The sequence below is a fragment of the Molothrus aeneus genome, chromosome 9 (assembly GCF_037042795.1).
Source record: "Molothrus aeneus isolate 106 chromosome 9, BPBGC_Maene_1.0, whole genome shotgun sequence".
Taxonomy (NCBI): Eukaryota; Metazoa; Chordata; class Aves; order Passeriformes; family Icteridae; genus Molothrus; species Molothrus aeneus.
In genome coordinates this window covers 21,372,226-21,383,189 of record NC_089654.1, presented here as the reverse complement: position 1 = coordinate 21,383,189, position 10,964 = coordinate 21,372,226, and the positions used below count along the sequence as shown (strand labels likewise).

The 10,964-nt window shown below is 42.6% G+C and overlaps 1 protein-coding gene across 1 annotated transcript; it reads right to left on the bottom strand.

Annotated features, from left to right (window-relative positions):
• Positions 1-2,263: 2,263 nt before the first annotated feature.
• Positions 2,264-10,139, bottom strand: DDX59 (DEAD-box helicase 59). Its single transcript, XM_066555576.1, has 8 exons — positions 9,902-10,139; positions 8,089-8,912; positions 6,767-6,934; positions 6,140-6,229; positions 5,506-5,757; positions 5,191-5,343; positions 4,577-4,705; positions 2,264-3,070 (listed from the first exon to the last, which is right to left on the bottom strand). Exons 2-8 carry the CDS (start codon positions 8,899-8,901, stop codon positions 2,807-2,809), a joined length of 1,869 nt encoding a protein of 622 aa, XP_066411673.1. The 5' UTR covers positions 8,902-8,912; positions 9,902-10,139; the 3' UTR covers positions 2,264-2,806.
• Between the last annotated feature and the right edge of the window lie 825 nt (positions 10,140-10,964).

The window sequence follows — 10,964 nt, the reverse complement described above, 5'->3', positions numbered from 1 at the left end:
CCTGGCCTAGGGGACAAAAGAAAACTGTAAAGTATACTCCCTGTCCTTTCTACATGTAAATATTTTCAAAGCTCTATATATATAATCTGTACAGGAAAGCATGTTTTTCCTGTTGCATCTGAATCATAGTTGTTGGTTGTATTGGGTTTGATATCAATACTCACTGCAGACTTTCCAACAGCAGGTAATTCATGATTACAAATCAACAAGAAGTCACCTGCCTTTGATCCTTTAAAAGCTGCAGCATCATTAACAACAGCAGTACATGGTCAGGAAACAAAAAGGAAAACAAAATGAGACCAAGTGATGTAGAAGAAATCATTTAGCCACTGCTCCAACAGAAGTTTCCTTTAATGTTACACTTTTAAGTAGTAGCTTTCAGAGTACTCTCAGACTTTATGCAATTACATCCAGTTACACATGTCATGACTGTACAGTTTTCATAGCTCACAACTTGTGAGGAAAAATATCAAAGATTCAGAGCAGTGTATTTATTGCTCAGTCCAGTTTCAGACAGGAAATTATGTTACATGACTAGCAAAATACAAGCTTTGTGTTCCCTCTAGCAGTCAGTAAATAAACGCGGATGTACGCTATGAATGGTGTGTTTTCTGAAAAGCCCATCCTTTCCATGCACCTTAACATAAGTCTTGTAAGTTCTCCCCTCCTCTAGCCATAGCTGTGCCTTATGAATAATAACAAAGTCTTTCTGGAGAAAAGTTAAACTCTCCATTAAAGGCTCCTTCGTTCTACAATAAGGAATGAGGTTCAGTTCGAGAGAACTGAACTCAGAATGAGAAGTACGCTCATTCCTCGTTTTTAAAGAATTATAACCACTAACTAGATACGAAACGCAAGCGCTCAAAGCTGCAGCAACCGGCAGTTCTGTTACCCCTCAGCAAAGCTCCCCTCCGTCCCTCCCTCCCCGGCCGAGCCCCGGCAGAGCCGCACGGCCACGGGCCCGCCCTCAGCGAGACGGCGAGGAGGCGGCGGCAGCTGAACCTCCAGACGCGCCGCCGCCCCCCACGACCCACAGCCCCACGGCTGCCCAGAGCACGGCCGCGGAGGGGAAGCCCTGCCGGGACGCGGAAGGGTGCGTGGGTGGGTCGGTCGGTCCGTCCGGACCGTCCCTCACCTGAGCGCGCCCCTCCTCAACCGCCGCCCCGCAGCGCAGCGCTCCGCTCGGGCCGCGGCGCCGCCCCCGCCCCGTTTGAACGCGCCGGGCGCGCCCGATTGGCTGCGCTAGGCTCCGCCCAGGCCCGGCCCCCGGCAGCGGCCGCGCCGCCAGGGGGCGCCCCGGCGGACCGGGTGCGAGGGCCGGGCCGCAGAGCGGTGACCGAGCACAGCCCCGGCGGACCGGGTGTGAGGGCCGGGCTGCAGAGCGGTGACCGAGCACAGCCCCGGCGGGCCGGGTGTGAGGGCCGGGCCGCAGAGCGGTGACCGAGCACAGCCCCGGCGGGCCGGGTGTGAGGTGTGGGGTGCAGAGCGGTGACCGAGCACAGCCCCGGCGGGCCGGGTGTGAGGTGTGGGGTGCAGAGCGGTGACCGAGCACAGCCCCGGCGGGCCGGGTGTGAGGTGCAGAGCGGTGACCGAGCACAGCCCCGGCGGGCCGGGTGCGAGGGCCGGGGCGCAGAGCGGTGGCCAAGCACAGCCCCGGCACCCCGGGAGCGCTGGGGGCCCACCCACAGCCCGGCCTGGGCCATCCGATCCGTACGGGCAAGCCTCGCACTGGGCACTGCCTCTACACCGCACTGCCGTGTATAGACAAAGCACCAGTGAAAAGGGGAGAAAAAAGGGTGCGAAAGGAATTAAAAGAACACACGATGGCTGTGACACTTCAGTAACTTTGGCACTCCAAGCAGCACCAGGGGAAGAAATAAAAACAGAGTGTTGGAATCAATGGATATATGCGCCCATGAAGGAGACACTGATAATAAAATATATTATACGAAGCCATCTAACCCCAGTAACAATGAGAAAGCTTGAGAAAACTTGCTACAAGATAACTGAACTGGGTTGCTGATACAATTTTCCCTTTACACAACCTGTACTTGCACTTACACCATGTTTCCTGGGGCAAACATGGTGTAGAACTGTTGTTTGATTTCATGATTGTTGAACACAATTTGTAGGATTTTGGTACAGCAGGGGTTCCCGTGCTTCTGAACATACCAATGCCTAAATTAGTTTGCAGGAGAGTTACACAAAAACATTTTATAGGCAGGAGTGGATTATTTCAAATGAGACAGAAAAAATTAACGAATTCCATCTCTACAGAAGACATTATTTTGATTAAATAAAATCAAAATTATAGTTGTATCTTATTTCTCTTCCATAAAGTTACACTAATAACAAACTATTTCTGGTATTGCAAAGTCCTTCAACAGAACTTACAGCTGCTACACAGGCACTAGTAGAGAAACCAAATTTTTTGTATGTTTACAAACAAAACTTACATATATAAGAAACTCCAAGAGAGCATCTTGAGGACTTGGAGAAACATTCCCAGTGGAAGATTTTACTTAAGCTAACAGGAAGGGATTTTCAGAGGCTAATCTGCCATTAATTTTTCTTTTTGCGCCAGCAAGACCAAGGACTACTGGTTTGAAAAAGGGTTCCAGAATACTTTTACTAGGTACTATAGTAATTCAAGCACACAATAGCCAGTATTTCAAAATAAAGCTGAGATAAAAAGGAAACTTCTTAAAAAACTGTACAAATTTATATTTTAAATGCAATATACAAGGCAACACTTCTTATTTATTTTTAATCATACTTTTATTGTAATTACATAAATATGCCTTTATTACCTCTGAGAATTATTTTTGTTGTGTTTTTTAATAATGTCCATAATATTGTCTCCTGTTACGAGGTTATTATGTAACTGTTTAAGTCTCTGTTGCTCCCTTCTCTTCTGGTCATGCAGATATGGGGAATTAAGCAGCTGTGGGGGAAGAATGGTGCCTGTGGGTTTCACTCTCTTCACAACATCCCAAAAGAGCTTCTTGCTGTTGTTATTGATAAAAGTAATTGCAGTTCCATTGTGACCCAATCTCCCTGCTCTTCCAACCTGAAAAAGCATAAATTCATTTTAAGTTAGCAATATTACATGGAAGTCCTTCCAGTCGTCTCAGAAATTTATTTTTTTGTTACAGAACAGCAAGTAAACCTAAGTGACAGGACCAAATCTCTCTCATCCTCTAAGCATAAAGGTACTTACAACAAGCTTCCTGAATTCAGGATGTGTAGATCTGAAGCTGTAGCTGAAATGCATTTAAAATTATGACTTGTTTATGGGACATACCAGAAGTCTGATATTGGTACTGAGATATAAGGCAAAGGCTTACAGTAAATCTGACCCAAACAAAAGGTTTTGAAAAATACTAGAGAGATGCCAAATACTTACACTCATATCAAGCACAATATATGCCAGTATGGCCACAAAAATGCTCTTTACTTTCAATGTCCTAGTAACTTTAAATTATTTACCAATATTATCTAAAATGCTTGAACAAATTAGAAAAGAATCTACAAAGACTCCCTATTCAGAAACAGCTAACATGTTGATATTGGTACAGTTTTGATGCTAGAAAAACAGCATCTTTATTTACTTAATACATGCTTGAAACTTCAGCAGAAAGATATTTAAAAACAAGAGGGGAATTTTGCAGTTAATAACACAGGCTACTTGAGGAGTTCATGACAGTGGATAACTTCCAGAGGTCCTCCTCATCTGTTTGGAACCAGTTTTACTTCAAAGTCAGATCAGCTCCCTTGGGGCCTTGCTTCCAGTGTCTGAAGCACAAAGGATTTTCACAGCGAGGGGAGTCAGGCAGTGATGGGACCTTTCTCCCTGCTATGAGGCCACAATTTCCCTTGCAGAAAGCTACAACTGCTGGCTCTTGTCCTTTCCCTGGGCATCCTCAAGGCCAGTCTGGCTCTGTCTCCTCTGTAATCACCCGAATGTAGACAGCAATTAAGTCTCCAGAGCAGCCCAAACAAGCCCAGTTGCCTGAGCCTGTCCTGAAGTGTCACATGTGCCAGCCCCTGACTTCACCTGGACTCCCTCCAGTTTGCTGCCCTGCCCCACAGCCGATGTTCTCAGAAAGGCACACAGTAGCATTGTGTCTTCCTCATGCCACAAAGAGGGCAAGAATGAGTTCTCTTGATGTGTGATTATTAATGCATATCCCACACTGCAGATGAGTTGTACCTGCAAGAGGGGCATTTGGCCAATCTTCACACAATAAAAAATGGTAAACTTCGTTTTCTATAGACACAAAATGTACAAAACAGTACAAAACAGGAAGAAGTACACTGCAAAAGTAAGAAATTTAAAGACATTCTTCTAGGTTTTAATAACTTATATAGGAGATAATAGGAACAGTATTCTAGATTTGAGTAATTTGCATAAGAGATTTACAGAAGAGATATCCAGCACCATTTTTTCCTTTCCTATAAAAATAATTCTCAAGACGAAAATTATCTTTCTGTTCACATTTCAATTTCCACAGGTGGATGTCATATTTCAATACACTTTTCAAATAAAGCATTAACAATTTATTTATTTATTTACCTGGTGTACATATTCATCCATACTTGAAGGCATATCAAAATTCACCACCAGTTTGACATTGACAAGGTCAAGCCCTCGTCCAAGGACTCCAGTACTTACTATAACTTCATACTTCTCTTGAAGCAATCCCTGGGAAGGAAGGAACAACCCAAAATTAATTCTTCTTTCCTTATTTGTATTTTGAACCTCTCCAAGCATGGGTTAACATCTAGTTATTTGGTGTAAGATCACACCCAGTGGGATTATTCTATTGTAGAAGAGAGAATGGCTCCTTGTATTCTAGATTTAAACAGGAATATAATTCAGAGAAGATAACCAAAGAGAGAACCAACCCACAATTTTAACTGCAAACATTATTTGAAATGGGAATTTAAATAAGCATTTAATTGTAACTGATAATCTGAGAAACAGTCTCTGTATTTATCTACATTTAAAACAGGATTATTATCTACAGTTTTGCTTAGTCCTGTCTGTCTCTCATCTCCCCCAGCAATACCTCAGGTATTACTGCAGAAAAGCAGTCCATTATGACTTCAGTCATTCAAATGAAGCCACATTTTAAAAAAAGGCCACTTGAAATTTACCAAATACCCTGAACTTGAGCAGGCACAAACCTGTAGTATGTCTGTTCTTTCCACCTGAGACTTTTCAGAATGCATAGCTGTGCACTGCAATCCTGTAATCTTATGAACAGCATCACTCAACAGATCTGCTCCTAGTTTACAGTCCACAAACACCAACACTGGAGGCTTGAAGAGCTTGTTATCCTGTAAAATTAAAGTGTTTATTTAAAAAGGGATTACAACCATTGGCTGTTCATCATCGGCATGGATTCAATTTGTCCTGATCATGAAGTGAGAATCTGACAGAGATTTGGAAAGATCTGAATCCTTTTATAAATTGTTCTATGAGAAAAATATTAAACTTACATTTAGTATTTCAAACAGCTTTTTCTTTTTAGATGGTTCTTCTACCCACAAGATAATTTGCCGAACATTGGAGCACGGCAGATTCTTGTCTCCAATTGTTATTCTGACAAAATTGTGCAGAAGCTGATTTGCCAAGTGCTCAATGCCCACTGGAATCGTGGCTGACACCAGTATGGTTTGATGATCATGAGAGATGTCTTCCAAAATGTCCAACACTTGCTGCTGAAAACCCATTTTTAGCATGGTATCCACCTAAATGAAAAACATTACATTTGTACCACATTTTTTTCCATGAACAGCAGGATCCCAAACTTAAACTGACAGAAGAACCATAATGTAACATGTAACAATCCAAATGCAGGAGCATTTACAGTCAGAAGAAAAGCTAAGTGAGAAAATTAAAAACAAATGGTTCACACTGGCTCAACAGTATTATCCCGTACCTAACTCTTTACAGCCATAGAACATTTGTTGTTTACACACATTTCAAATTGTGTCAAAAATAAAACTGTCTCTTAAAAAATATATTCCATTTTTATATCAAACACTCTGTATGTTTAATAAGTGAGATTAGCCACTCACATTACTCTGCCAGGACCCCTGTGTAGGTAATAGAGCCCTGATAAATACTTACTTCATCCACCACTACAATTTTTATTCCATGCAGATGAACAGAACTTTGCTTTAAAATCTCAAGAAGTCTTCCAGGCGTTGCTATTATCACCTGAAAAAAAAAAGGGGGAAAAAACCCCACAGGAGTAAGAAATTCCATGAAAGGAGAGGACCATCCTAGAAAAACCATAAAATTCCATCACATACATAACAATGGCAGTAATAAATGAAATTACTCGCATTGAAATAAGTAATAAAACTTCTAGAAAACTCATAAATTATGAAGCCCTAAGAGGAAATGGACCTAGCAAAACTTTAATGGAGGTGTCTAAGTTACAAGCAATAAAATCTGCATGAAAAACAAACTACTTTTTCCTCTCAATTACAACTCCTTGTGTAAAATACTGGCATATTTCAGTCTTTGAAAGCAGCAATATCACAATGAAACTTTTTCAAAACAAACAAGAAAAAAACTATTAGATGTTTAACCAGAAGTGAAAAAGTTTTTTTTAAATTGTGTAATTAAAATTTTCAGGAGGTAACAAATGTTTCAGTAGCTCAGACTTAGGAGAAAGCCATTTTTGTGTGTTCATAGGTGTCACCAGTAACATTTTTGTAGCGTGGCTCTGCACTCTGGGTCAGAGCTCACCTTGACACTCTGCCGGAGGCGGTGCAGCTGCGGGGGCAGGGGCAAACCTCCCACCAGCAGAGCTGTCCTCATGTTGGGTAACCCCACCATCAGCTCCTTCGCTTGGCGCTCGATCTGAATTGCCAACTCCCTCGTCGGTGCCAAAATAAGGGCACATGGAGTTTCTGTCTAGAAAGGAGAGGAAAAATCTGTTTAATGTAGAATTGCTTCATTGTTTGGATAAAAAGCTTTCAAGTTTCCCAAAGTAATCTTTTACATTAAAAATGAGAATTATTTTAAGCAGCAAAATAAAATTACTTCTCAATATAGACATCAACTTGTACAGTGACCTGAAGATGAAGCATGGGAAAGATTGTGTACAGATGCATTTTTCGTTGAGACCCCAATTTTGCACATATTGCTATAAACATGTATTTGTCTTGCAGACTTTAATGATAATCAGACAGAGGAACTACTGGAGTGTATACACCTTTTCTAACCTACTCCTACATAATGCTTTTGTTCTTAAACTAGAGTTTAGGAGTTGCTAAAGTACTTCAGAGAATAAAAGTTACTTAATCTTTCAATTATTCATTTGAAAAAAGTGATACACGTTTGTGTGTATATACATTCTGTAAAGGTACCTAAACAGTGCAAAGTATCACTAAAATCAGGTCCCAAAATCTCAAATATATTTTTATGCATCCCTTTTTGAATAAAACCTGTAAATCAGAAAACAGTTTTGAACCACACACAAGGTACAGAATACTCATTGGCATTGCTTCTAATCATACATTCATGTCCTTACAAAGCAGAAATTTTCTTAATTCTTTTTCCCACAGTATAAAAGTGGAGACTGTCTAAATAGAGGATTTCAGAAATTTTTTTACCCCAAATTCCTGTAATTATCTGATAGTCAACCAAATATATTGCAAGAGAAATTACTCTGTGAAGTTATACAAATTCCAACAAATCTCTTTGAGCCATTTGATACATGAAGATACAGGAAGAACTTAGAGAGGGCCTGGAATTATTTTCACTTTTTATTTTAAGTCATTTAGGAAGTCTACCACAGAATTTAATTAACTCCTCAACAAGCAGGAACTGTGCAATAGGTAATATTGATAGAGTTGCTTCATCTCCTGACCAAAGTGAAAAAACATTCAATTTAATTAAAAATAATTAGCACCTCCCCCCTCCAAGAACCAAATGATTGACCAATCAAAAGTCAAATAAATCACTGAATGTTAATGAAAAACACTGCAATCACATTCTCCATTACATTGGGAATCCAACAGACAAAGCTGCAAACTGCTTTCTCTAACTATCTGAAGTTTCATTACCTCTTTCAAAACCTTCATAATAACAGGAAGCAAGAAAGCTGCTGTTTTTCCAGAGCCCGTGTCAGCACTAGCCAGAATATCCCTCCCTAACAGTCCAACAGGGATCATTTGCATTTGGATGGGAGTTGGGACTTCATAGCCAGAATTCTTTAAATTATTGTTTAAAGTTTCAGGAAAACCACAGTGTTCGAACTCTACAATAGGTCTTGGAACTTGTTGGCCCTGGACAGCAATACCCAGCTGGAGTTTAAGGTTCTCAACCTGCTCCTCTTGCAAACCTAAAATAAAGGAATGATCTTTGTAGAAATAAGGTGTATTGAGCAGGTGAGCTTCTGCTTGAGAATCTGTGGCTTGATCAGATGTTAGCTGCTTTTCCTTTGCTTGAGTTTGTAGAAGGTGTTTGGCTTTACATTCCAAACTACAAACATCTTCATCTGTTTCATCGCAGATGTACTCCCCGTAGCGGCCACACACAACACACACGGGTTCTCCAGGCTCCGCCCAGCGCTGGGATTTGCTGAAGGATTTTATGGGTTCTTCCAGAGAGCCATCGTCCTCAGTATTTTGGCTGTCCTTTGCCAATGGTGTATTAGCAACACCAAGGTCGGCAGCTGCAGGGTCTGCGTGTTCTTGTACAATTTCACTCGAATTGTCTGTTGAAGCAGAAGTTTCTGTTCCAACTGATTTACAGTCCTGGAACTCTGTGGTCTCCTCTAGCGAAGATCCTCCAGAAGACAGTTTACTTTTCTTAGCTGTACAACTTTTGTCCTCATCAGCAGTCCTCTTGACTTTAACAGATCGTGGTAAAAACATGCTTCAGTACACTAGAAAGAAAAAGGTTACAGTTGTTAGAAACTACTACTATTGAAAAAGCTACATTCTACTGTTACCACAAAAAAAAAATCTAGCAAATATTGGCAAACACAAAAACCAACTGTCAATCCCTGAAAAGATCTAGAATATGTCTTGTTTAAAAATTACCTTGATTGTAACAATGTTGATGCAAATGTGAAGAAGAATATAGAGAATACAGTTAATTGTCAGTATTAGGCCTTTGCAGCTGAGCAAGAACTTCACTTTTCACTGTGTGGAAATTTATCAATTTTGCAAGTCAGTCAGATTTAAATCCTTGGAGAGTTCACCTATTTCTAAGATGAAACCACAGATGCAAACATTCTTCAAAGGTATGGAAAAAACCCAACCAACCTAAACTAAATAAAACTACCAGTTTTGGAAAGGATGTCAAATTCAATACAGGATCCATTCAAGATCACTCTTTTAGTTGCTCTTTTTAAAGTGCACTTAAAATTAAGGGCAAAGTTTTGAGATTTGTTTAGAGTCCTGCTCTGCTTGTTCACAATGTCCAGAAACAAGCAAAGACTCACACCATCAATTTGCCAAACATACACTGTAATACAAGACACATTGTTAAAAAATAACCATATTTTATATTCTGAAACTTTCAGTATTTATCTCCAAAAGCATCAGATATGCTCACCAATCGTTTCCTATCATACAATCAGTAAAAAAGTACACAAAACACGGCAATTTTATTCTGAGTAAATTGTACTGTGCCTACCAGTCTCTACGAACTTCTTACACTATTTTTTTAAACACACCAAGCTATACCAGCGTGCACAGACAGCTGTGTTTGTGTAACCGGGAGCAGTCCGAGGACGCGGCAGCAGCGCCGGCCCGCAGAGCTCCGCGGGCGGACCGCGGTTCCGGGGCCGCAGCTCAGCCGCGCTCCCGGACCAGAATCCAAATATCACCACTGCATTTTCGCGCCTAATGGGAATCTCCCACAACGAACCTCTCTGCACGCTCAGCAGCCTGTCGGCGAGGGCAGCGCTCACGCAGGGTGCAGGGCCGGCGGACGCTGCTCGGGACGGGCCCGCAGCACGACAGCCTCTCCCAGCCCCGTTGTCCGGCAAGAGCCACCAAGCCACCCACCCCACGGGAGAACAGAGCGGTGCGAGGCCTTTTCTGCCCGACAGCCGCGCCCGCTGCCGCAGGCAGAGCGCGGCCCCGGCGCCCCCCGGCTCACGAACCGCTGCGCCGGGCCGCGCGCCGCCTCCCGCACAAAATGGCGGCGGCCGCACGGGGCCGCTCCCGCCCACAGCTCCCGGCGGCCAGGGCAGCGGCCGGGGCGGCCGGGCCTGCGCGCTCCGCCGGGCAGGGGCGGGCCGGGGCTGCCGCCGCTGGGCCCGGCCTGCGGTGGGGCCCGCAGGCGCGGTTGTTACCCACTAAAATCGCATTCGTTGCCCAGTGTGCAACAAGGCAATAATTACACACTCGAGAGAGACATTGATTATTTATCTCAGAATTGTGCAGGCCTGGGCGCGCGGTGGTACAAACAAAGCACGCCAATTATCACAACTTTTTACTATTTATACATTCTAGCCGACAAAGAAATTCGTGTTCATTGGCTACAGGTTACATGGTTCTCTTAATTATCAGAATTCTGACTTCTGTTGTTAATGATTCCCTCATTTCTCGTGCTAATTAATCTGCATGCTCAGTCTTTCTCTTTTGGGCCATGAGTCGGTGGTCGTGAGCTCCCCCTGCCACAATTACCTTTTACCCAGTCGGAGCTGACTCAGCACAGTTCTGAGTTGTCTTTAGTAGTTTCTTCCTTATCTTGGGAATTCTGGTGAATCCTGCATTCCTGAAAATCCTGCATTCTTTGTGCCCAGTATCAGTGGGCATCCTTCTTCCCAGGCTTTGCCAACCTTCCCATAGGTCTGAGGTCAGTGGAAAATGTCAAGCCTAACCCGTGACAAGGTAATTCTACCAGCAAGTAATTTGTTTTTCTAATACCTGGACATCACTTAGAGCTTGTTTGTTAGCTCTCTTTGTTTCATTAATTAAATTTC